This window comes from Bos javanicus, chromosome 1, assembly GCF_032452875.1.
Source record: "Bos javanicus breed banteng chromosome 1, ARS-OSU_banteng_1.0, whole genome shotgun sequence".
In the NCBI taxonomy this organism is placed as follows: Eukaryota; Metazoa; Chordata; class Mammalia; order Artiodactyla; family Bovidae; genus Bos; species Bos javanicus.
The window spans coordinates 87942392-87970346 of record NC_083868.1 but is presented as its reverse complement, the minus strand read 5'-3'; the positions used below and the strand labels follow the sequence as shown (position 1 = coordinate 87970346).

Genomic DNA, 27955 nt, shown 5'->3' with positions numbered 1-27955 from the left:
CATCTGGGTCATCACAGACCACCAAATAGGACTTCCTGTGCTTCATAGTGGGTTCCCACTAGCTATCTGTTTTAACACGTGGTAGTGTGTGTGTGTGTATATATATGTGTACACACACATATATATATATATCAGTCTTAATCTCCCTGAGAAAACCATAATTTAAAAGGACACATATACCCCAGTGTTCATTGCAGCACCACTTAAGGTAGTCAGGACAAGGACACAACCTAAATATCTAGTGACAGGTTAATGGATAAACAAGAAGTGGTGTATATATATATATATATATAGTGAAGTATTACTCGGCCATAAAAAGGAAATAGGGTCATTTGTGGAGATGCGGATGGACCTAGAGAGTCTGACACACAGAGTAGAGTAAGTCAGAAAGAGAACAACAAATATCGTATATTAAAGCATAAAGATTTTAAATAGTTATCATGTTACTTGTCAAAAATCATGAGGTTTTCTCTCTTTAATAAGTAAACATTTTTAACATTTGTTTAGTTGTCAGTTGGATAGGTTCTGGGAGTTGTCAGCAGAACAGAAATATATAGTGCACGATTCTCAACTTTCCACAACTGCTCTCTTATAGGTGAGAAAGTAATTTAAATCTCCTAGGCCTCAGACTGATAACTGGTAGAAATCCTATCCTTTAAACTTCAGCTAATTCTTAAAAGTTAAAAAAATTATCTATCTTGGAGGTTCAGTGGTTAAGAATCTGTGCTTCTGTGCAGGGGATGTGAGTTCAATCCCTGATTAGGGAACTGGGGATTTCATATTCTACATGCTGTGTAACATGGCAAAAAGAAAAAATATATATGTACATATATATATACATATATATATATATAAAATATAATTCTTATTTTATTCCCATTAGTCCGGGCACAGATGTCACTACAGAGCTGGATAGCTGGATTGATAAGTTTTGCTTAGATGCTGATGTCTTCGTTTTGGTTGCAAATTCCGAATCAACTCTAATGAACACGGTAGGATCTTATCATTATTTTGTTTGAGTGATAGAATATGAAGTAATATCCCTTCTGATTATGAAAAGTAAGGGAAATCCAAATCATGTATTAGAAGGAAGCTGTGATATCAGGGGTGAATGAAGGGGTTTGTGTTTCTCTGGGACTAGAAGGACTGATTTTGGATTGATGGTTCTAGCTTATAGTGAGTATTTGAGTCTAAGGTGTGTTGTTGACATTCACTGTAGTTATTTGCAAGTTTCTAAAGGAACAGACACCAGAATTGTTAGGCTGTTGACTTAAGTATTTTAAATAAGATATAACACTCCCACCTCACCTCCCTGTCTGGCAGGCAAAGCTTTTCATATTTTGAGTTTTGTCAGCTTTCTCACAAAGGTTTACCTGTGTATGCCCTAGATTTCTGCTTACCTGTGTACACTCTAAGCTGCTGTTAAACGCAGAAGATTATTTATCCAGGATATCTAGAACCAGACATAAATAATCTTTCCAGAGTTTTGATATCTAATATCCAAAGCTGTAGTATAATTTTTAAACATTATTCCTCAAAAGCATATAAATAGCTAAACACCATTAAAACCTAGGTGTTACCAACAAGTCCTGTTTTGTCACTGTGTTATTAGTGTTTATGTGGCCCGATCTATATCCTAAACCATGTTGTTCTGACAGCACTGACAACTGTTTACAACCTGATGGTGTAAAAAATAGGTAAATGTTTAAAGTCTGGTTTAGAGTAACTCCATTATTTAGGTGTCAGATAAACAAACTTTGATATACATCTTGACTTTGGTACCTTTGTTTATGTTATTCTTGGCTCACAATTCTTTCCCCTCTCAATTTTTCCATCCTTCAAAAAGCTGTTATCAGTACCATCAAGCCCATCTTTATCACCACTTCCTCCTTTATAGATCATTTCTTAATTTCAGTTGTATGTTTATAGCATTTATGGTGCATACCTTTTATTGTTTATTATGATACGTGTGTCTTACATTAATTTACTTAGTGTAAATCTTCAAGAATATTTGAGGTAGATTTTTAAAAATACTATCATATCTAGCAATATCTTATGTCCTGCATGTAGTAGAAACAGATAAATATTTGTTCAATTGAATTTCAATAAAGACTCACGAGAGAAGCAGGAAAACCTTAACTTTTGCTTTCTTATATTTTAATTTTGTCATCTCTGGAAGTTTAATGTTCAGAGTGCTTTGGGATCTTTTATTTCAGTGGGTGTTCTGGGTGTTCTCATTGTTGTTAAATGGTTCAAACTTTTAGATTCAAAAAAGGTTTCACGTATAAATTTAGAAATAAAGTTGCTTTAAAAGTGAACATACTGTTGGGTATTGGATGTTTTTCAGGAAAAACAGTTTTTTCACAAGGTAAATGAGCGACTTTCCAAGCCTAATATTTTTATCCTGAATAATCGTTGGGATGCCTCTGCATCAGAGCCAGAATATATGGAAGATGTAAGTTACATTTTTTTCCCTTAAGTTTTGAAATATAGTAATGTACATTGGTAATTGAGAAAACAATACACATCATAGAGTAGAACATCATAAGCAGCTATTCTCTTACTTGAGAAAAGAGTATAATTGTACAAAATCTGAAGTGGATATGTGCTAAGGACAGAGTATTAAGCTACTTTGAAATAAAGTTGTATTATGACAGTACTGTCAAATACATTTTAGATCTTGAAACATCCTTTTTAATTCTCTGTTTAAGTATAACAACAGAAGAGTGTACAAATCATTGATGTCCAGCTCAGTGAATTTTACAAATTTAATACCTTTGTAAGGGTCCAGGTCAAGAAGCAGAACATTCCAGCACCCCAGTATCCCCCATTTCTAGCCTCTACCCTCCAACCGAAGGATAACCACTTGCGTCTCTGATAGCCTAAATTAATTTTTCGGGTTGGTCAACTTTGTGTAATGGAACCACGTAGTATCTACTTCTGTGTCAGGTTTCCTTTGTTCAACATTAAATTTGTGACATATATCCATTCTGTTGTGCATAGATGAAGTACATTCTCATTGTGGTATAGTCTTTCATCCTATGAATAACAGTTGATCTCTTCATTCTGGTAGTGATGGGTATTTAGGTAAATTTCCTTCTTTTAGCTATTATGAATAATGCTGCTGGGCATATTCTTGTGCATGTCTTTTTGTTGCACACTGGTGTATATTTCTCTTGGCTATATACTGGTGGTTCTCACTGTGAGGGGTTGTGTGCTACTGGCATCTAGTGGGGAGAGGCTTGCAATGCTGTTAAACAACCTGTAACACAGAATAGCTCTTGCCCCCAAACCAGGTTTATCCAACTCACAGTGTCAGTAACGCAGGAATCAGTAATCCATGGGTATAGATTGAGCAGTAGAATTCCTGGATTATAGGTAAAGAATATGCTATTTTAATAAATGCAGCCCAAGAGCTTTTTGAAGCACTCATTTAAGTTTATATTTCCATCACCACATTGAGAGTGCCGCATGATTTCTGTCATTGCCAGTACTTGGTATTTTTTGCTTTTGTTTTTCATTTTAGTCATGCTGGTGGTTTTAGAAACTTTAGAAAGGATGAAGAATCTGGCATTTAGTGTACAAGTAATATTTAATTTGCTTGATGATATTTCTGATTTTAATAGTAGTATGTATTTATTATTTTTTTAAGAAAACTTATGGGAAAAAAAATTAAAAAAAAAAAAAAGAAAACTTACGGAGAATTCTTTGGCATTCTAGTGGTTAGGACTTCATGCTTCCATTGCAGCGGACATGGGTTCAATCCTTGGTTAAGGAACTAAGATCCCACAAGCCACATGGCCTGATCAAAAACAAACAAACAAAAAGACTTCAGAAAATACATTAAAAAAATAAAATTTATCCTGTCCCATCACTATTCACGTTAGATTATTTGCTTTCATTCTTCCCCTGACCCCCCCAATTGAAATTTTGCTTAATGTGAAACCTTATATCCTGTTATTAACTCGTTTTGTAATCATACTCTTTCAAATCAAGCTCTCATTTAATCATCAGAGAATCAGAAGATAGCACCCACAGATTGTTCTTCTCCATTCCTCTTTAGTTTAATTTTATTAAGTCTTAACATGGAGATCTCTTATCATAGCCATAATGTTAAAGGCTGGTACTAAACCCTAACTTCTAATCCTTATTCCTAATTTAGATACCCAAGTGCTAATCTTAAACTTAATGTCACAGCTCTAATCCATAGCTAATGTATTCTCCCCAATTTTAATTCCCAGTGTTTTTTGGAAGAAAAATATACCATTTATGCTCTGATTTCAAAATAAAACTAACTTCATTATAGCAAATTTATTGCAGCACTTACTTTCTAATTTTAAAGGTATTAATAGCTTCATTGTAGAAAATTTAGAAAATAAAATCCTAAGGAAGAAATTAAATTGCCACCCATTTTATGAGTGTTGCCTGTATGCCATGTATTAATTACATAAATGTGTATACACATCATATATCCTTAATACAGAATTAAAAACCTTTCCCTGTGCTATTAAGTACTAGTATTTGTCTACAATATATTTCTTAATGGTTGTGTAGTATTTGATGGTCCATCAGAATTTTAAATTAAATGTTCAAGGAAGAATCATTAAGTTAAGAGGAAGATTTCCTATCAGCAAGTATCAGACTTCATTTATTAGAATTTTTGGATTTATTTGTTAATTATAAGGCAAAACTAACAAAACGTTGTAAAGCAGCTATACTCCAGCTTTTTAAAAAGTAGTTGAAAAAAATAAAGGTATAAAAAAAGTATAAGGCAGCTGCTGCTGCATCGCTTCAATCGTGTCCGACTCTGTGCGACCCCATAGACGGCAGCCCACCAGGCTTCCCGTCCCTGGGATTCTCCAGGCAAGAACACTGGAGTGGGTTGCCATTTCCTTCTCCAATGCATGAAAGTGAAAAGTGAAAGTGAAGTCGCTCAGTCGTGTCCGACTCTAGAGACCCCATGGACTGCAGCCCACCAGGCTCCTCCGTCCATGGGATTTTCTAGGCAAAAGTACTGGAGTGGGGTGCCATTGCCTTCTACATAGTATAGTAATCAGTTCAGTTCAGTTCACTTCAGTCGGTCAGTCGTGTCCGACTCTTTGTGACCCCATGAACCACAGCATGCCAGGCCTCCCTGTCCATCACCAACTCCTGGAGTCCACCCAAAACCATGTCCATTGTGTTGGTGATGCCGTCCTTAATATCACTATAAATGGAATTTAGTATAGGCCTGTAACTCATATTTGTTTAGTTATTAGAATTCTTTTAATACCCCCCTTTTTTTTTTTTGCTAGGTACGCAGACAGCACATGGAAAGATGCCTGCATTTTTTGGTGGAGGAGCTCAGAGTTGTGGATCCTTTAGAAGCACGCAATCGTATCTTTTTTGTTTCTGCAAAGGAAGTTCTTAGTGCTAGAAAGCACAAAGCACAGGGGATGCCAGAAGGTGGTATGTATTCATCATGGATTTCCTGTTGAAATATGAATATAGATTATAAAAGTAGCATGCAAATATCTTATCTTCCTATATACTAGGTTTTAAACTCTTCATCTAAATATTACAGGTGGGGCACTTGCAGAAGGATTTCAGGCAAGATTACAAGAGTTTCAGAATTTTGAACAAATCTTTGAGGTAGGAATTTTGTGAATGTATTGACTGATATAAAACTGTAGCATTGGTTGGAAAGTGAGCATAATCTTCTGTTTTCATTACCTGTCTTTGTTAATAACCTTTGGTGTTATTTAGTGTAGTTTCTGACAGAACAAGTGAAGCAAAGAAAGTTTGAAGAAAGAAGGTCCCTGCAAAATGGATGATCTGTAAGAACAGAGAATTAAAGATTGTAATTTCTTATTCTTTTTTTTTAATGTATTTGTATCTAAATGAGACATTATTTTCTAATATTGTGTTGTGTGATGAATATAATACTCTATATTCAGTAGTTAGGGACAAGATTAAAAAAATGTAATTGCTGTTAGAATGGGTAATAGAGCAAAATGAAGATCTTTTTTCTTTTGATAGAACATAGTTAATGCCATTTGACAAAAGTTAATAACATTTCTCAACTGTATTGCCACCTGTTAATTCTCCATGTTTTATGCCAGATGTGCTGAACAAAACAAACGGATGCAAAAATAATTAAGATACAGGTCCTATACTTTAGGGGAATCTAAGCTACTGAGGTGCAGGAATAACTAATGTGTGTGCCAGAAGATCCTGTTACATTTTGGGATAGGTGTTTTATTCAGAGACCTTAAAACATCCTAGATTGACTGAAAAATACTTTAGCTGTTAATCTTCTCAGCTCTCATTTAGCTCTATCTAGTTGTATTTATTAGATTACATATCTCCTCACCCCCAGATGAACACAAATACTCAGAACTGAAAAAACTTCCATCTGTAATTCTTCCTTATAAGTAGTAACTATTATAATACTAAGGACATAAATATTGAATGTACTTGGCAGAATTTTTAAAATTAATCATTTGCTCACTATCCCCTACTTTTAATTTGGTGAGAAGAAGACAGACCATTAGGTAGACAAACACAAAATGTTTAAGACAGCCTACTCTCTGTACCCTTGGTAAGGTGTTTCTGATTCTTCGGAGGTCCCTGGAATATCAACAGGTGTTCTGTCAAGTTAAGCTGTAGGATACATGATATCCCAGTTACTTAAAGATCATTTTTATATTCTTTCCCTTTTTTTGCACAAGAGATTCAGTCCTCTACCCACTCTTATCAGGAACAGTCATTTCATCCATGGGAAGAATATTGGGGAGAATATCTTTTGTTGTTTTGCTCATCTTTTCTTATTTATTGAGCTTTTCTTTCTTTGTGTGTATGTGTTTATCATTGATTTCTCCTACCAAATCATGTACTGTTCAGTTATACACTCATACCTCTTTCATATCGGTTCCTGGTACAGCTTTTGCTTTCTCAGAATATCTCCTTGAAGAGGTGGGAAGAAGAATAAAAGATGTGCTGTAGAGCACTGGTTGCCAAACCTGGCTGGTGATGAGAAACACATGAGGTACTTTAGAGACCTACAGGCTCCTGACCTATCCCAGAGACTTAATCCAGTAGGGCTAGGGATGGACCTAGGAATCTCTTAAATGTTTAAAGCTCCCCAAGTGATTGCAATAATCAGGAAGAGTTGGGAACTGTTGTTTCTAATATTTTTAGAAGAAACTTGGTATTTCACTTTTTTATTTTAAAAGTTCTTTTGAGAATCTAAAAATTATGTTTGGAAAAAACTATGAGCAAGAGCTTTTCCATGAAGTTGTAGAGAATGTTAGGCTTTAGAGTCTGAAATTTTTGTTTAAAGCTATGATAGACATAAAATGAGAATTAGTTAAAAATGATTTGAATTTACCTAAGGAAATAGTCATATGGGCAAACAATTTTATCTTGATGGCCAAACCTTTTTTTGGTAATTACATTGACAGCTCTTTTCAACTTTTTGCCAAAGCTCAAATTTGTTACCTTTAAAATTAATTTTGATAATTTATGATTTCTTATTAATTGATACATTGCTGAGAGTTTATAATTTAGTATATAATTGTTTATTTAAAAATTTTTGTATTCCTTTCCTATATCTGTCTATATACCTATATATAGATACATCATTAAATAAAGTATATAAGAAATATATATATTTTAATATTAATTGAGATTTGTCAATGATTTTATTGCTTTGATGTATCCTCTAAAGATTAATTGAATAATTTATCAGCTTATAAATAGCATTTTTTGGTTGTTAGTCATTCAGTTCAGCTAATGTTTACAGAAAGTTTTTTTCTGCTTTCATTATAAAAGGGAATGAATTTGTCTGTGAGTGTAGCTTTGGATGTCTTCCATGGCTTTCAGTATCCAGATTTCATTGTTGATTAATTTTTAATTATAGTTTTTGGCATTTCCTACTCAATACAGGAGTTATTAACATTCAGGTATTTTGATTCTTCCCATATGACTTTTCTTGATTTCTCTTTTTTTACGTTGTGATGACAACATGTGGCCTTAAATGCCCATTTTCTGTTTTCAGAATTGACTTCTGTTTGTGTGTGTGTAGTCTTACGGTTTTTGTGAAAAGAAAAACTGTACCAAGTTCATCATTTTATCAAACAATCTGATCTTTACCATAGACCTCTTGAGATTCATTTGATTTAGAAGAAGCTGAAAGGTATATGGTATCTTGGTGTTCTTTCTTGCACTTCTTCTGTCAGTTTAAAATATTTCCAAGTAACACGTTTGGAGTGGTAAATAGCATGTTTTTAGGTATTTGGGGTCTTTTATCAAGGGGACTTGACAAATTTGTTTTATGTTTTAATTACACATAAATATTAATATTTATAAATTTGTAACTATGTATGACTAGTTGTAAGCTATTTTCTTTAGATGTTAGTAGAAAATCAGAAGATCTTAACTGAAGTGTGATTATTGTTTTGCTTCTAATCTTTAATAAGTTTTCAAGCAGCTTCTAGCATATTCTGACAAGATGGAATTTAAATTGTCTGGTGTGGTATTTTAAACTTCACCTTATGAAAGCAGAGTTCCTGATGAAATAAGTCTGGTACTACTGCAGGCTATATGTGACTTCCATGGAGATTCATAAGTATGTTAGTGTATATAGGACTCTGAGAAATGGTTCGGTAAAGCTTTATTTAAATCAGCATTTCCTATACTTCGTTTGGAATAGAGTATTTCTTTTGTAGTTGACTTTTGATATTTTTCTGAGCAGTGGGAACATCAATGTGGCATACTTTTTAATTAGAAAACAATTGCCTGCTTTCTTCTTTCTACATATTCACTACTGTATATTTTTGGATCAAGGAATAACTTGTAAAAGAGTTTTCCTTTTTGTCTAGTCTAGCTCTAATACTGTGCTGTTATCTACAAATTTGGGGTCTTCATTGCTGATATCTAGATCTGCTTCATCGAGGAACATAGAATTTCTTTTAACGTTTTTTTCTTTTAAAACTATTCTTATTCTTTTATAATAGTTTTGTAAAGGTTAATTTGGCAATTAATGAGACAGTTATTTAAAGTAAAATCAAAGCTTTGTTTTGGTCATTAAAAAATAAGCAGTTGATATTATGGTTGATATTATGTAGTTTTGGTGGCTTTTGCTCTGGCATGTACAAAACAGTAATACTCTTAACTTCCTAACACTAATCTTTTCAAGATTAATGATAATTGAGAAACTTATAAATGAGCTTGATGATGAGCAACAATGAGACTATGCTCTGAAAAAAGTAGTGGGCTCTGAGTTAAGCAAACTGTTAGCTAAATGAATTATCCTCATGTACCCTGGAGCTAAAGAAATGAATCTGTTTTGTTTTCTACCCACTCCAGTATTCTGGCCTGGAGAATTCCATGGACTGTATAGTCCATGCGGTCACAAAGAGTCGGACATGACTGAGTGCTTTCACTTTCTGTAAAGTGAATTGAACAAAATAATGATTTTAGAGATGTGAAGGCTTAATATAGATTATAAATAGGACATTGATTGAAACAGTGCTGCTAGGGTATTGACTGCCTTTAAAACTTGAAAGCTATTTATTTTGATAAAGGATAGTATTACTTTAGGAAGTAATTATCACAGTTCGTACCAGTTTTATATTAAGCTCAAGAAAATAAATTCATGGAAATATTAGAGAGTTGGAAGGTATATCCTTCTAAAAATTTATTGTAAAAAATAAACGTGGTGTCCTACAGAACATCTATTTTGGGTATTGACGTTGTGACCCAGATGAGTGTTCCTTGATTGTTCGAAGACCAGCTAACATTTCTCTATAGATGCTTGAAGTTGTTTTCAGATGTTAATGTCAGTATAGAATTAGACTTTCTATGAATTAAAAGTGAAAGGCCAATTTTCATTTAATAATTTTGCAAAGATTTAAGTGATGAATCACAATAAATGTTTTAAATAACAAGCAGTATGCACACATACTGAAATTGAAACAATTTTACAAAAGAAACATCCATGATCATATGTGACGCATTTTGATGTATTATTCTCTGTGTAAAAAATACTCGTCATGAATCACTGATTTGTACAACTGTTAGTAAGTTAAGAGCTGCAATTAACTTGAAAGTAAAACATGAGATAACGTATCATTCTGACCTGTATCCACACTCTATATTGTCCCATGACGATAATGGGATTATCTTAGAAATAGCTATAGATATTTTCTATAAACAATTTAAAATACTATGTTGTGTACTGTTAAAAGAGTATTTTTCAGTTTGTTCGGGCTTTAATCTGTAGAAGTTCTTTCATGAATTTTATGTGGCATCATTCAACTAATTTTTCTCAATGTAGAATTCTGGTTCCATGGCTTAAGAACTTTATGAGGTTATCAATTACAAATTTGAGAAAGATCAAGATAGATGAACTAGAAATAGATTAAAGGTGATCCAAGTAAAATTAGTAATCTAATAGGAAATCTTTTTTAACATTGAAAATAGTACCCTTTTTAATTTGTTTTTGAAGATAGTATAGTCAAAGATCCATTGCACATTACTGTGTAAAATTACACAAAGCTATGAACTTGCTGTTAAAGTTTTTTTACTTTTGAATCCTTGACTTTTTTTAACCTTTATAACTTTAAGTTGTGTTTATGTTTCATTTATTTTTTTTCCTTATGTCAGTTTTGGTTAATGTTATGAACAGCAAGTTTTTGTGTTTAAATTCCTGAAAATGCTTGGATGGAATTACAGTAATGTGTTATGGCTTGGGCCCCTCGCAGGAGTGTATCTCGCAGTCAGCAGTGAAAACAAAGTTTGAACAGCACACTATCAGAGCTAAACAGATACTAGAAACTGTGAAAAACATAATGGATTCAATAAACGTGGCAGCAGCAGAGAAAAGGTATGAATTCATTTTATTGCAAAATAAAAATTATTTTTGTGTCAGTATAAAAAGACTGATATAAAATTTTTATTATTATTGAATACCTTTCACACTAACATCAGCCTGATAGGTTTAGCTGATGCCTACTTGCATGTTTTTTAATCAGTATTTGAAACTGTTAAGCATTTTTTTTTTTTAACAACCTTAAGCACATATTTACATTCTCAGTATTGCATTCTCCAGAGAAGGCAATGGCACCCCACTCCAGTACTCTTGCCTGGAAAATCCCATGGATGGAAGAGCCTGGTAGGCTGCAATCCATGGGGTCGCTGAGGGTCGGACACGACTGAGCGACTTCACTTTCACTTTTCACTTTCATGCATTGGAGAAGGAAATGGCAACCCACTCCAGTGTTCTTGCCTGGAGAATCCCAGGGACGGGGGAGCCTGGTGGGCTGCCGTCTATGGGGTCGCACAGAGTCGGACACGACTGCAGTGACTTAGCAGTAGCAGCATTGCATTCTCAGAATATGATCTCAGTATTATGTGTGAGTTGTGAGTTTTAAATGTTCAGTGACTTGGAAATATCTTTAAAGCAGTGAAAGAACCATTTCTTCAAACAGAATTTTTCAAAGTTCAAAACAGGTGACTTTTTTTTTACATTCAACCTATTACTCATCTTTTATTTACTCATATGTTGAAATCTTGAAATCACTCTTTTATGCCAGTTGTGGTTTTATATCAGCTGGTAAACAAGCAAGGTGGTACTACCTGCCAGCCAGAAGGTGAACTTGGTAAGCATTACTCCATATGTCATACTGTAGTACAGTATTTTATTCCATTTATTGTCTTATAATGATGAAAACGAACACAGAAACCAGCACTATTCAAAGAAAAGGGTAGTTCTCACAAACTTGGTACACTTGAAACTAAGATCAAGATGTTATTAGATGTTACAAGCATAATGATGTTAAGCCTCAACTGAACCTTTAAGTGAACTTAAGCCAATCAATGGAAGGATATAAAGCATCTAAGATTAAATCCAAGATGATATCAAATTGGAAATTTTAAATGTATTTGATCTTGCTGAGAAGAAAACTCCTCTCATATCTAGGTCTGTTGCCTAATTCTGGCACTTTTGCAGGATGCATTATGTATAAAATTAGAGAATTTGCAGCATAATAAACACAAGGGTCAGAACCCAGAGTCTGATCGCTAGCCTTGTCACAGTGTTTCTGTTTATTGAACTCAGTTGCTATATTACGGTAGCCAAAGTAAGTATTGGTCCACTGGGTTGACCTTAATTTTTATAAAAATATAAACATTGAAATAAACCTGGCACAAAAAACAGGTGTGAATTGAGGATGGTTTGTAACTCTTTTAGCTAAAGATACTAAAAAAAAAATCTCAGGCTTTTGTTTTCCTATATCATCCAAGGGTTAACAGATTTAGCAGATAGTAATAAATATTCTAGGCTTTGTGGGTCATACTGTCTATTTTGCAGCTACTCAGTTCTGCAGTTTAGAGCAAAAGCAGCCGAGTACACCCAGTAGGTACATGAATGCATGTGACTGTGTTCCAAGGAAACTAACAAAAACTAGCAGCTGGCTGGTTTGAGCTTGCAGGGTGCTTTATTAAGTAGACTCAATAATGAGTTAGTTCTATTTTAAATATTTGTATCTGTGAATTGGGTGCAGATTTAGAATCCTTATTAATCCTTTGTGGGATTCAGGTGCCACAGGAGCAGAGAGAGAGCAGTTTCTCTCCAGTCATCTGTAAAACATTTTATGAGTGAAATGTTATTTGAATCCCTTTTAGATGTTGAAATACAAGGTGTTTTTTTTTTTTTCTTATATCACACTAACAGATGGTTCAATATATGTGAGTGTCTCCTTAATTTCTTTAGAACTTAAATGTATCCTGAATATTAATTACTCTTCATACTACAATAGGGTTTATTCAATAGAAGAGAGGGAAGACCAAATTGATAGACTGGACTTTATCCGAAACCAGATGAACCTTTTAACACTGGATGTTAAAAAAAAAATCAGGGAGGTTACAGAGGAGGTTGCAAATAAGGTGGGTAACGTTAGCTTTGTGATAATATCTGGGAATGATAATACTTTTGATAGTGCTAAAAATATTATCCATCTGTTACTTTAAAAGAATATTAAGTTTTTTCATTTTGATTTTTTTGAGTAGTCAGTCATCTTGTTTAAATTTTCTAATTTTGATTTTTTTGTATTTCCAGGTTTCATGTGCAATGACAGATGAAATTTGTCGACTCTCTGTTTTGGTTGATGAATTTTGTTCTGAGTTTCATCCTACTCCAAGTGTACTGAAAGTATATAAAAATGTAAGTTACATTAAGTGTTATTCAGATACAGTTTACTTATCTTGCTGCTGCTACTGCTGCTGCTAAGTCGCCTCAGTCGTGTCCGACTCTGTGCGACCCCATAGACGGCAGCCCACTGAGTCTTATTCCACTCTTCAGTGATTTGGGCATTTTAGTGTCTTCATGGCAATCAGTACAGGATTAAACTGTTAGATCTCCTATGCATTCTTATAATAAATATAAATTATAAAATACACAAGAAAATTATCCACTTCAAAAGAATAAAGTCATTTCAGTGTTTACTACTTTTTTAGTGTTTTTATAAAGTCTGTATATGTTCTAGAGAAGAAAATAATGTGGACACTTATCACCATTGTTAACAGGAGTTAAATAAGCACATAGAAGACGGAATGGGAAGAAATTTGGCTGATCGGTGCACCAATGAAGTCAACGCTTCAATGCTTCAATCCCAGCAAGAAATTATTGGTAATATTTATGTCTGCAAGTTCCTATGTAGTTTTTTCATATGTATATTTATTAAAATATCTTTTAGATATCTTATAAAATGTAAAACATTATTTACTGTTGTTAACCAAAGTATCATAATTTGGTTCTTTCTAGAAAATTTGAAGCCATTACTTCCAGCTGGTATTCAGAATAAACTACATACACTGGTTCCTTGCAAGAAATTTGATCTTAGCTATGATCTAAATTGCCACAAGTTATGTTCAGATTTTCAAGAGGATATTGTATTTCGTTTTTCTCTGGGCTGGGCTTCTCTTGTCCATCGTTTCTTGGGCCCTACAAATGCTCAGCGGGTGCTTCTAGGATTATCGGAGCCTATCTTTCAGGTATCTATCTATATATAAATATTTTTTGGTAGGCTTTTTTTTTTTTTTTAATTTTCTATTTGTGTAGGCTTTTTATTAGGTGGTTATTGCTATACTGTACAGGTGTGTATCTGATTCTACCAGTTGAGAGTCTCTTTTTATTTCATTTGTGTGATTTTCTCTGTAGAACTAGCTGTGTCAGCTTTGCTTATTTGTACGGTAATATTTATGATATAGAGCCATTTTAGAATTAGGTATACTACTATGTTTAAGGGAAAGCCAGTTCCCAAATTTTCATTCAATACTGTTGTAGGTTACTCTGCATTCACTTTTGATATTCTATTTTGTAAATTTTCTAATCTTAATCATTAAAAAAAACTATTTTGAATTTATCAACTCAGTAATTTTTCAGGAAACTTACAGGGTTTTAAAACCATTGCCACAATCCAGTTTTAGAACATTTCTGTCACCCTTGAGGATATGCTTGTGCCCGTTTGCAGTCAGGCTTCATTTCCACTGCCAGCCCTACTGCTAGTCAGGTTTCTCTAGCTATTATTTTTGCTCTTCCTGGACATTTCCTATGAATGGAATCATACAAAATGTGACTCGCTACTTTCACTTAGCGTAATGTTTTCAAGATTTGTCATCATACTGTATGAATGTTGTAGCATGTATCAATCAATATTCAGCATTTCTTTTGTATCACTGAATAGTATTCTGCCATGGCTGTCACACATATTATTTATCCATTCATCAACTGATGGACATTTGAGTTGCTTGTACTTTTTGGCTATTACGAATAATGGTGTTATAAATACCCATATACTGTTTTTATGTGGGCATGTGTTTTCATTTCTCTTGAGTATTTAGGAATGAAATTGCTGAGCCATATGGTAACTCCATGTTTAACTTTCTGAGGAACTGCCAAACTGTTTTCCAAAGCAGATGCACCATTTTTCATTCCACCAGCAATGTATTAACATTCTGTTTCTCCACGTTCTAATCAAGGCTTTTTTTTCTGGCAGATACAAAGTTGTATCTCATTGTATTAATAGTTTCGATTTGTGTTTCCCTAATGACTGATGATTTTGAACATCATTTCATATGCTTATTCTTGTATTTCATTTTATAACATGTCTATTCAAATTTTTTGCTCATTTTTAAATTAGGTTATTTGACTTCTTACTGACTTTTAAGAGTCCTTTACATATATTCCAGATATAAGTCTTTATCAGATACATGATTTCAAAATATTTATGTTTTTCTAGTCTGTAGCTTGCCTTTTAATTTTCTTATGGTATGTTTTAAAGTGTAAAGGTTTTAATTTTTATTTTATTATGCTTTCATTTTTTATTTTTATTTATTTATTATTTTTGGCTGCACGGCTTGTGGGATCTTAGTTCCCTGACCAGAGGTTGAACCCAAGCCCTTGGCAGTGAAAGTGTGAAGTCCTAACTACTGGACCACAAGGAAATTCTCAAGGTTTTAATTTTGAAGCCCAATATTTTTTTAAAAGATTGTGTTTTTGGTGTGAAAAAAATTTTATATGCAGTTTTAATTTCTCTTGAGACTTGAGGGCCTATTGTTATAAGACAGACTCATTGTATATTATAAAAATCTATTCTTTATGGTTTCAGACCATTTTTATTTTCTTCATGTATTTATGGTAAACTCATTAATTGGAGTCATTCTTTTTGTAGTTTTATTGCTGTAATTTTAAAAGAGAATATAATAGAATTTTTTAAATGATTATTCCATGTATAGCTGTTTAATTGAATTAATTCTTTACCCCTCAACCTTATCAGCTCCCCAGATCTTTAGCTTCTACTCCCACTGCTCCTTCCAACCCAGCAACGCCAGATAATGCATCACAGGAAGAACTCATGGTTACCCTAATAACAACATTAGCCTCTCTTACATCTAGAACGTCTATGGGCATCATTGTTGTTGGAGGAGTGGTAAGAAACAGTACCTTTTTTTTTAGAAACAGTATTTTTTGGTGTAATTAAAATTGAAATTTTTGCAAAGCTACCTGCTAGATCAGGAAAAGAATGTTTACTTCTGTTTCCAGATTCTATAAGATGATATGAAAAGTTGTAGGTTAAAGTTAGTGAACTGAGTTTCGTGGATCTAATCTTTAAAATTTTTTAAATATTTATTTGTTTTTTAATTTTTTTAATTGGAAGATAATTACTTTACAATGTTGTGTTGGTTTCTGTCATACAACAGTGTGAATCAGCCATAATATACATATATCCCCTCCCTCCTAGGCCTCCCTCCCACTGCCCTAAATATTTATTTTTATATTAAAATATAATTCACATATAAAATTGTATTAGTTTGAGGGGTACCACAGTATTTAATGTATGTATGTATTGTGAAATGGTTATCACAACATACATTTTAAAGTAATATTTCCATCACAGCACACAAAGAAATAATACTTATACATTGGAATAACAATGATCCAGCGCCCTTATCTAGCCTTCTCCAAATACCAAAGAGATCACCTTAAAGTATTAAATGTTATTTTTTGTAGTAGTTCTTACATGTTAAAAAATTTTTTTATGTCATTAACAGCATAGGTTTACTTGTTTTCCTTTTTTTTAATTGACATGTAGTTTGATTTACAATATTGTGTTTTAGATGTACAGCAAAGTGATTGTTACACACATACAGACGTGTATATATATATATATATATATAGCTATTTTCAGATTCTTTTATAAGTTATTATAAAATATTGAGTATAGTTGTCTGTGCTATAAGTAGGTACTTGTTGGCTACTTTTTTTTTTTGGCCTCACTGCATGGTATGTGGGATCACAGCTGTGTGTGTGTGTACGTGCACCTAGTCATGTCTGCCTCTGAATCCACACAAAGAACCATGAGGTTCCTCTGTCTGTGGAATATTCCAGGCAAAAATACTGGGATGATTGCCATTTCCTACACCAGGGGTTCTTCCTGACCCAGGGATCAAATATGTCTCCTGCATTGGCTGCTGCTGCTGCTGCTGCTAAGTCGCTTCAGTCGTGTCTGACTCTGTGCGACCCCATAGACGGCAGCTCACCAGGCTCCCCCATCCCTGGGATTCTCCAGGCAAGAACACTGGAGTGGGTTGCCATTTCCTTCTCTAATGCATGAAAGTGAAAAGAGAAAGTGAAGTTGCTCAGTCGTGTCAGACTCTTAGCGACCTCATGGACTGCAGCCCACCAGGCTCCTCCGTGCATGGAATTTTCCAGGCAAGAGTACTGGAGTGGGGTGCCATTGGCAGGCAGATTATTTTACCACTGCACCACCCAGGAAGTCCCCATAGTTCCCTGACCAGAGATCAAACCCATACCCCCTGCGGTGGAAGTACAGAACCTTAACCACTTGACTGCCAGGGAAGTCTATTTTATATATAGTTTGTTTTGATTTTTTAAACTTTTGACCTAAAAAAATTATCATCCCTTTTTGAGATACATTGAATCAACTTACCAAATACTCGGCAGGTTATAAAAGTTCTTGCCTGCTATTTCTGTGCTGCTCCTTTTTCAGCTTGATTTTCAGTAATTTCATATTTTCTTACAGAGAAGGAAGATAACATTTTTTAAAAAATGGATCTAACTCAAGGATCTGTACAGAGCCAATGCATTTTCTAAAATGCCTTTTAGTACAGTCTCCCTAGTAGTATCTTTCTTTCTCAAAGTAAGCTGTGAATTTATCTTACAGATTTGGAAAACTGTAGGTTGGAAACTCATATCTGTTTCATTAAGTATGTATGGAGCTTTGTATCTTTATGAAAGGCTCACTTGGACCACCCGTGCCAAGGAGAGAGCCTTTAAACAGCAATTTGTGAATTATGCAACTGAAAAACTGCAGATGATTGTTAGCTTCACAAGCGCAAACTGCAGCCATCAAGTACAACAGTAAGTTGAAAGATTCATCTGTGTTTTTGTTTTAAAGCTTTACTGAAGTATGACGTACATGCAGAAATGCACGAATAAGAGTACCAAAGAATTAGCACAACGTGGACATAGTTTATAATTGCCACCAAAATGGAAAAAATAGAATGATCAAATAGTGGGCTCAAAATAAATGCATGGTGGTTATTTTTTACTATTACAGCCCAGATTTATAGGCATGATTTTTTTTTAAACTCAAGAGAATTTTATAATAATAATAAATACCTGGGTCTTCTGAGTTTCTTTTATGTATCTCAAATATTTGGTAATTTAGTAAAAATACATAGGAGCCCAGTCAAATCGATGCATACATAATATTCTGTATTAGGGTGCTACTGACACCTGAATTAGAAAGTTTTCTGAGCTAAAGATAATTGCAATTTAGTAGAAGAAGCAACATGTACATAATTATTTTTAAAAAAGATGAAAAATGATAGGTAATGAGAGCTTCATAATGTGAGGCTCTAGAATCTTAAAGCATAAAAGACAGTGGATCAGTAAAGGTCTCCTGGAGGAGAGGTAGCCTGGTGAGATTTGAATGTGCAGAATAGAAAGAGGGAAACAGAGAAAAGAGCCCAAACTAGAAACATGAGATAATTTCAGTGTGGCAGATATGTACATAAGAGCGGTCCATTGGAGTGTAAGCCTAACAATAGGACAGGTTTGGATAATCAGGAATCTTGGGAGTGACATCATTAAATTTAAGCTCTAGAACAGATAACTTGGCAGTGGCATAGTGTGTAAAATGGTTTAGCCTCAGGAGACAAAAACTGCCAGAAGATTGAACTGTTTCAGACACAAGATCAGAGCCTGTAATAACCTATTTAGAGCTGTAGGGAACGGAAACAACGAGGTCACAGAATTGAGACCACTGATTTAGTTCATTCATTTCCCAGATATTTATTGAGCTATTTTATTTAATGGTGTTAATTTTGATTTATTTATATTAATGAGGATGACATAGACCTCCAAAAGAAATCAGTCGAGGTTCACATTTCATAAAAAGAGAATGAAGCTTTCCATTCATCATTATCAAACATTAATCACCTACCATGTGACAATAACTATAGCTAAAAGTTATGGTAGATTACAAGTTAAAGATAATGTGTTCTTTCTTAAATGACTTTAGACTTCAACAGAGGCAACTTCAAAAAATTATTCCAGTTAAAATAATACTAGCCAAATATTAATGTAGTAAAATGTTAAAATAGATGCTTCAATTTGTCTAACCTTGGTATTTGGTCAGATGAGGAGAGATGGGAGAGGGAAAAGACCATGGGAAAGATGAAGATGGGCAAAAGAATAGGAGGATAGTTGCAGAGAAAAACAAGTCAGTCAATCAAAGTTCCGTGGTACACACCTACTAGGCATGCTCCCAATAGCAAACACACAATATTTGCCAAAGTCCACGTATTAACTAGCACACAAATACACCCTTTGACTCTAGAAATGTAGTTAAATTAAATGTTCCTATAAAGTATTTTTGACTAAGTCACAGAAGTTCATGAAATTTCCTTTCCTGTTTCCAGTAATTTATTCTTATTGGTAGGGGATGAGAGTAGGGCTTATTATGTTTCTGAAGAAATATACCCAACCTTTGCCTTTTTATAGCTTACTTACATTCACAGCAAAATGGCAGAGTAGTTATTACCTGTTGAGCATTTGTCTTGAGGCCAGATGAAATCAAGCCCACAGTCATATTACGCTTACAAGTACATACACTCTACCCTCCCTCATACCACTCTTAGCAATGTTCTTTGATACCTTATCTCTTAGGGATTTTTTAATCTTGTGATTTTTTTAATGTAAACTTTAAAGCTTATTTATTTTAAAAAGACATTCATAACTGCTGATAAAATTGTTTTTTATTTTAAGGGAAATGGCAACCACTTTTGCTCGCCTGTGCCAACAAGTTGATATTACACAAAGACATCTGGAAGAAGAAATTGCTAGATTATCCAAAGAAATAGATCAATTGGAGAAAATACAAAACAATTCAAAGCTCTTAAGGTATTTGACCTTTTTCTTCTCAATAATATGAACATTTACTTGTCTCATTACCAAAATACAATTATATAAAATTGCTAGCAAATTTATGTTAAAATTTTTGGCTTTCTGCATTGGCTTAATTATAATTTTCCATAGTTAATTCCATATGTTTTATAATTTCAGTGAAAACTAATTTCAACAGCAAAAAAATATGAATTTAAAGGGACTTTTTAGATTCAGACTTAGAGCCCTGTGTTAAGCTATATTTGTCCTTTTTTAGAGCAGTTCTGTTATTAAAATTATGAGTTTTCAGTCCTATATATCCAGGACTGATAACGTTTCTTCTCTGTGGGGACTCTTAGGTATACTTAAATTTGAAGCAGCAGAAGTAAACAAGATATCCTAATATAAAGTGGAATTATGGTTTAATATGATTTTCCATGGATTGTTTGTTTTCCATTATTGTTTCCCTAAATAAATTCTGCTTTAGAGAGTCAAGACCAGAAGTATTAGCGCAAGGTCTATACTTCTTGACAGTTCTTAACTTGCTACCCATTAGCTCGCTCAACTACAAGTCTGGGAGAATCACTAAGCATCATTTCATTTCTGCTACTACTTACCAGGGCACATGCTACATATCACATCAGATCAGATCAGTCACTCAGTCGTGTCCGACTCTTTGCGACCCCATGAATCGCAGCACGCCAGGCCTCCCTGTCCATCACCAACTCCTGGAGTTCACTCAGACTCACGTCCATCGAGTCAGTGATGCCATCCAGCCATCTCATCCTCTGTCGTCCCCTTCTCCTCCTGCCCCCAATCCCTCCCAGCATCAGAGTCTTTTCCAGTGAGTCAACTCTTCACATGAGGTGGCCAAAGTACTGGAGTTTCAGCTTTAGCATCATTCCTTCCAAAGAAATCCCAGGGGCGATCTCCTTCAGAGTGGACTGGTTGGATCTCCTTGCAGTCCAAGGGACTCTCAAGACTCTTCTCCAACACCGCAGTTCAAAAGCATCAATTCTTCGGCGCTCAGCCTTCTTCACGGTCCAACTCTCACATCCATACATGACCACAGGAAAAACCATAGCCTTGACTAGACGAACCTTTGTTGGCAAAGTAATGTCTCTTGCTTTTGAATATGCTATCTAGGTTGGTCATAACTTTCCTTCCAAGGAGTAAGCGTCTTTTAATTTCATGGCTGCAGTCACCATCTGTAGTGATTTTGGAGCCCAGAAAAATAAAGTCTGACACTGTTTCCACTGTTTCCCCATCTATTTCCCATGAAGTAGTGGGACCCGATGCCATGATCTTCGTTTTCTGAATGTTGAGCTTTAAGCCAACTTTTTCACTCTCCACTTTGACTTTCATCAAGAGGCTTTTGAGTTCCTCTTCACTTTCTGCCATAAGGGTGGTGTCATCTGCATATCTGAGGTTATTGATATTTCTCCCTGCAATCTTGATTCCAGCTTGTGTTTCTTCCAGTCCAGCGTTTCTCATGATGTACTCTGCATATAAGTTAAATAAACAGGGTGACAATATACAGCCTTGACGAACTGCTTTTCCTATTTGGAACCAGTCTGTTGTTCCATGTCCAGTTCTAACTGTTGCTTCCTGACCTGCATACAAATTTCTCAAGAGGCAGATCAGGTGCTCTGGTATTCCCATCTCTTTCAGAATTTTCCACAGTTTATTGTGATGCACACAGTCAAAGGCTTTGGCATAGTCAATAAAGCAGAAATAGATATTTTTCTGGAACTCTCTTGCTTTTTCCATGATCCAGCGGATGTTGGCAATTTGATCTCTGGTTCCTCTGCCTTTTCTAAAACCAGCTTGAACATCAGGAAGTTCACGGTTCACATATTGCTGAAGCCTGGCTTGGAGAATTTTGAGCATTACTTTATTAGCATGTGAGATGAGTGCAATTGTGCGGTAGTTTGAGCATTCTTTGGCATTGCCTTTCTTTGGGATTGGAATGAAAACTGACCTTTTCCAATCCTGTGGCCACTGCTGAGTTTTCCAAATTTGCTGGCATATTGAATGCAGCACTTTCACAGCATCATCTTTCAGGATTTGGAATAGCTCAACTGGAATTCCATCACCTCCACTAGCTTTGTTCATAGTGATGCTTTCTAAGGCCCACTTGACTTCACATTCCAGGATGTCTGGCTCTAGGTCAGTGATCACACCATCGTGATTATCTGGGTGGTAAAGATCTTTTTTGTACAGTTCTTCTGTGTATTCTTGCCGTCTCTTCTTAATATCTTCTGCTTCTCTTAGGTCCATACCATTTCTGTCCTTTATCGAGCTCATCTTTGCATGAAATGTTCCTTTGGTAACTCTGATTTTCTTGAAGAGATCCCTAGTCTTTCCCATTCTCTTGTTTTCCTCTATTTCTTTGCATTGATCGCTGAAGAAGGCTTTCTTATCTCTTCTTGCTATTCTTTGGAACTCTGCATTCAGATGTTTATATCTTTCCTTTTCTCCTTTGCTTTTCACTTCTCTTCTTTTCACAGCTATTTGTAAGGCCTCCCCAGACAGCCATTTTGCTTTTTTGCATTTCTTTTCTATGGGAATGGTCTTGATCCCTGTCTCCTTTACAATGTCACGGACCTCCATCTATAGTTCATCAGGCACTCTATCTATCAGATCTAGGCCCTTAAATCTATTTCTCACTTCCACTGTATAATCATAAGGGATTTGATTTAGGTCATACCTGAATGGTCTAGTGGTTTTCCCTACTTTCTTCAATTTCAGTCTGATTTTGGCAATAAGGAGTTCATGGTCTGAGCCACAGTCAGCTCCTGGTCTTGTTTTTGCTGACTCTATAGAGCTGCTCCATCTTTGGCTGCAAAGAATATAATCATTCTGATTTTGGTGTTGACCATCTGGTGATGTCCACGTATACAGTCTTCTCTTGTGTTGTTGGAAGAGGGTGTTGGTTATGACCAGTGCATTTTCTTGGCAAAACTCTGTTAGTCTTTGCCATGCTTCATTCCGTATTCCAAGGCCAAATTTGCCTGTTACTCCAGGTGTTTCTTGACTTCCTAGTTTTGCATTCCAGTCCCCTATAATGAAAAGGACATCTTTTTTGGGTGTTAGTTCTAAAAGATCTTGTAGGTCTTCATAGAACCATTCAACTTGAGCTTCTTCAGCATTACTGGTTGGGGCATAGACTTGGATTACTGTGGTATTGAATGGTTTGCCTTGGAAACGAACAGAGATCATTCTGTTGTTTTTGAGATTGCATCCAAGTACTGCATTTCGGACTCTTTTGTTGACCATGATGGCCACTCCATTTCTTCTGAGGGATTCCTGCCCGCAGTAGTAGATATAATGGTCATCTGAGTTAAATTCACCCATTCCAGTCCATTTCAGTTCACTGATTCCTAGAATGTCAAGATTCACTCTTGCCATCTCTTGTTTGACCACTTCCAATTTGCCTTGATTCATGGACCTGCCATTCCAGGTTCCTATGCAATATTGCTCTTTACAGCATCGGACCTTGCTTCTATCACCAGTCACATCCACAGCTGGGTATTGCTTTTGCTTTGGCTCCATCCCTTCATTCTTTCTGGAGTTATTTCTCCACTGATCTCCAGTAGCATATTGGGCACCTACTGACCTGGGGAGTTTCTCTTTCAGTATCCTATTATTTTGCCTTTTCATACTGTTCATGGGGTTCTCAAGGCAAGAATACTGAAGTGGTTTGCCATTCCCTTCTCCAGTGGACCACATTCTGTCAAATCTCTTCACCATGACCCGCCTGTCTTGGGTTGCCCCACGGGCATGGCTTAATTTCATTGAGTTAGACAAGGCTGTGGTCCTAGTGTGATTAGATTGACTAGTTTTCTGTGAGTATGCTTTCAGTGTGTTTGCCCTCTGATGCCCTCTTGCAACACCTACTGTCTTACTTGGGTTTCTCTTACCTTGGGCATGGGGTATCTTGTAATGGCTGCTCCAGCAAAGCACAGCCATTGCTCCTTAATTTGGACGAGGGGTATCTCCTCACCGCTGCCCTTCCTGACCTTCAACGTAGGATAGCTCCTCTAGGCCCTCCTGCGCCCGCGCTGCCTGTATAAAAAGTTTGCAATGTCTGCAAATTGGAGAGGCTGTCCTGCGACCTGAATTTTGGAACACAAATATCTGTCCATGGTATCTCAGTCTGATCAGCAATTACATTCTCATTGCGTTTCTGTTCCAGAGTCTATGAAAATGTGACTGCCTGTGGCTTATCCCCAACATCCTTACAGACAGACAGACAGACACACACACAGAATCTGTCCATGCATGGTATTTCAGCCTGATCACCAGTCACATTCTCATTGTGTTTCTGTTCCAGTTTCTGAAAACGTGACTGCCTGTGACTTAGACCCCAACATCCTTACAGATAGACACACACACACATACACACACACACAAAATCTGTCCATGCATGGTATTTGTGTCTGATCAGCGGTCACATTCTCATCGCATTTCTGTTTAGAGTCTCTGAAAACTTGACTGCCTGTGACTTAGACCCAACATCCTTTCTCACACACACACCCCACCCCCCACCGAAGCAAATTTCGTGTGTTCCATTGCTCCTAAGTTAGATCATCCCAAATACAGCTTTTCAAATTTGGTGAAACAGTATCCAATAGAAAACAATTTTTAACTGAGGTAAGTTTTTATTTTTTCATCTTGCTATAGTTAAAAAAACAAACCTGATTACTGGTACTTATGTATCTCAGGAGCATTTTCTGGAGAAATACACAGTGGAGTTCACATGCACATTTAAATTATATGACCTTGACAATATCCATTTAGCAACATACAAAACAAGACCAAGAGGAAAGAGAGAGATTCATTTAAGTATGTGTGTGCACCAAGGCACATTATGAGAATGGGAGACACAAACCTGCTTTCTTTTTATGGGCATTTGGTTTCTTTATATACAATTTTTTAATATTTAAAAAATATATATATTTGGCAACTATGGTCCTTTGACATCTGCCAGCTACTGTATGTATACATAAAACCACTTATTCTATGTTTTATACTTATAGGGAATTCAGGAACAATTACATCTTTATGTGACTTAGGATATAATTTCTTTGTAAGGTGGTGTGACTCCACTGTCTCTTAAGCTTTTCATTCTTTTTTTTTTTTTTTTCAGTTTTTATTTTTTAATTGAACGATAATTGCTTTACAGAATTTTGTTTTCTGTCAAACCTCAACATGAATCAGCCATGGGTATACATATTAGGCTTTTTATTCTTGTTAAAGATTTGATCTCAGTATATCTTTCCTGGCCAGTGGAGTCTGTATTTATTACTAAGTTATAGTAGCATACATAGTAAATGCTTTTAAGAGTGAATCTGAATTCAGATAAATGTAGCAACAGCTAACTAGGGATTTTTTTTTTTTTTCAAGATTTGGATGGGATGCATTTTTTTCTCATTGACCTTTATGATAATTAGATTGGTATTTATTCATTTTTTTTTAATTAGAAATAAAGCTGTTCAACTTGAAAACCAGCTGGAGAATTTTACTAAGCGGTTTCTACATTCAAGCAGAGAAGAAGAATCTTAACAATAGAGATTGCTTTGGTGATCATCATAGGAGAAAATGGAGTTTGGAAGATTTGGACGGTTATTTTTATCAAGTGATTTTAAGTATGAATTATACTAACTATACCTAAATACCAATTCCTTGAGTAGATCCCGGTATTGATCTATCTCAGGGTGTTTGCACTTCTGAAGAATGTTATGGTGTCTCTTTAATTTTGGGTAAAGAAAATTCCTTTGATATATGAAAATGATGAATTAGTTTAAAGCAAAAGAAACAACTCTGTGACCCCTGAGGGGTGGGGCCTTGCTCTTAATTAGGGCTCTCTGTTTTTGATTCTGAAAAACTCTGCTTCCTGGCATCCAGGAGTTAGAGAATGCTCCTTTCACCTTCTTTCTCAAAACTAATTTTTGATGCTGACTTTAATGGGAATAATCATATTTTTGTTTTATAAACTATATTGCTGTAACCACAAAGGAGTGCGGAATGTTCTTGAGTGTATTATTTATGCAGGTTACAATCACTTTTGCCATCCTGACAGGTATGTAAACCACTAATAAATAACGCTGTTTTTACTCCCTTTTATTCCCATTGAAACTGATGTAAAGCAGTGTATAGGTTTGTTATTAGAAAGTCCTTTATGAAAGTATTTGGGTCTAAATAGTCTGCTCATGTTTCTCAAGAAACAAGTTCAGTCTCAGCTGTTGATTCCAGTAAGGAAAGCTTTCTGTTTTAAGAGTTAAGTTTGAAGTGATAAAAATAGCCAAAGAGATGGAAGATCTGAATTTTGGGTGGCTACAGTCAAAAATGCTGTTCTTCGAAAAGTATTTGCCAAGGATACTGCTGGGCTGTCCCCCACGGTGACTTTTTATGTTATTTAATTGTATGAATTTGACAGGGCATGGTTAAAAATTTTATTTTTTACCTTAATGAAAATGTTTGAGTTAAAATATTGTGTTTGTTTCTGTGTTAAAAAAAAAAAAAAAACTAATAGAAACATATATGGAAACATTAAAAACTGGTCTAAGGCTTTGCTATGCAAAACTAGTTTTGAGGACCACTGAATCAGCATCACCAAGTGCATGTTAGGAATCCACAATCCCAGAAGACACAGTGCATTTGGCTGGTAGAGTTGATGCTCTTCCACGGGAGGGATAATGTTTCAGGCTTTTTTTCTTCTTTTAATACTTAGTACTTTTTCTGTACGTTTAAGTCTCTTGGATGCTATTCAGTCTTCACAACAGGTGCAACACTTTTTCAGGTTATTTTAAGGAGAAAATAAAATTATTTAGGCCATAGAAGCCTTTAATGTTTGTTTATGCAAATCAGATACTAGAATGCAGTATTCAAATCCAGATATTCATTTATAGCTAACATTGTGGCTTTATAACCAAAAAACTATACAAGTCACCAAGAAGTGGGACTAAGTAACAACTGCAACAGAACAAACTGATGTTTAAGATTGGGTACTGCTAATTAAGGTTACAAGTTGAAGGCCTTAATCTTTATACACAAGTACTTGAAACTTCTGAAATAGTATAGTGGTTTGGTATTATCCCATGAGTGCTAAGTACAGTGGCTCTCACAGTTCAGTCCCTCAATCAACAGTATCACTAGTGAAGTTGTAAGAATTATTCTTGGGGCTCATCCCAGACCTACTGAATCAAATACTAGGTTTGGGCACCAGCAGTTTCTGGTTTAACAAGCCCTCAAGGTGATCCTTGATGCATGCCAAAATTTGGGAACTGTGGAATAGTGGTTCTGCTGTAGTAAGTTTATACTAAATTTTCCATTAGTAGCTTGAATCCAGTTCTGCCTGATCAAGTTTGAAAATATATGAATGTTGGAAGTGGGACACTAAAATAATGAAGCCCACCTTTATGCTTGTGGTAAGTGCACCTATGACCAAGCCCACGAATGATCAAGAATTGTGATTTATGGCCGATGTTCAAGTTTCTGCACATTGACTTGTCTACTATGTGTGTTTGCAGGATTATTTATAAACTTTGTATAACCTTTAGCTTTTTACAAATCTAGACTTTTTATAATATGCAAGGTGAAAATAAAACTTGTTTGCCTGAAAGTTGATAAATAGAACATTTATACTGGCATTTAGTGAGTGTTAATCTTTTATTTTTGAAGATTTTTACGGCAAGCATATAAGCTATCTTGGGAAAACTGGCTCATTTTTATCATAAGGGAGCTTTAAGGGAAGAATGACTTAAATTTTGCTTTCTAATGAAAATCTGTGGCCTTTTAACAGTAGGCCAGCATTCACAGTACTTACTATAGGATAGGTCATTGGACCTCCAATCTCTTCCTTGCTTCTGGCAGCCCATGCGTTTTTCACGATGAGAATGCTTAGAGAATCAGAGCTGAGCATGAACTGCTGGGCTTGGAGTTTAATTCTGAGACTTAAAAAAGTAATCCTACTAAAAACTGATTTAAAACATGCTACAT

General features: G+C 35.2%; 1 protein-coding gene across 1 annotated transcript in view; it reads left to right on the top strand.

Moving 5' to 3' along the window:
• MFN1 (mitofusin 1) overlaps positions 1 to 27592 on the top strand; it is a 39097-nt gene extending 11505 nt beyond the window's left edge. The window contains exons 6-18 of the mRNA XM_061415356.1: positions 884 to 992; positions 2348 to 2455; positions 5295 to 5448; positions 5564 to 5631; positions 10746 to 10867; positions 12801 to 12927; positions 13100 to 13204; positions 13567 to 13669; positions 13805 to 14034; positions 15819 to 15971; positions 17727 to 17923; positions 19835 to 19969; positions 25438 to 27592. Of these exons, the coding sequence (XP_061271340.1) occupies positions 884 to 992; positions 2348 to 2455; positions 5295 to 5448; positions 5564 to 5631; positions 10746 to 10867; positions 12801 to 12927; positions 13100 to 13204; positions 13567 to 13669; positions 13805 to 14034; positions 15819 to 15971; positions 17727 to 17923; positions 19835 to 19969; positions 25438 to 25519 (1693 nt within the window). The 3' untranslated portion in view covers positions 25520 to 27592. The remainder of the gene's footprint in view (positions 1 to 883; positions 993 to 2347; positions 2456 to 5294; positions 5449 to 5563; positions 5632 to 10745; positions 10868 to 12800; positions 12928 to 13099; positions 13205 to 13566; positions 13670 to 13804; positions 14035 to 15818; positions 15972 to 17726; positions 17924 to 19834; positions 19970 to 25437) is intronic.
• Positions 27593 to 27955: the final 363 nt, after the last annotated feature.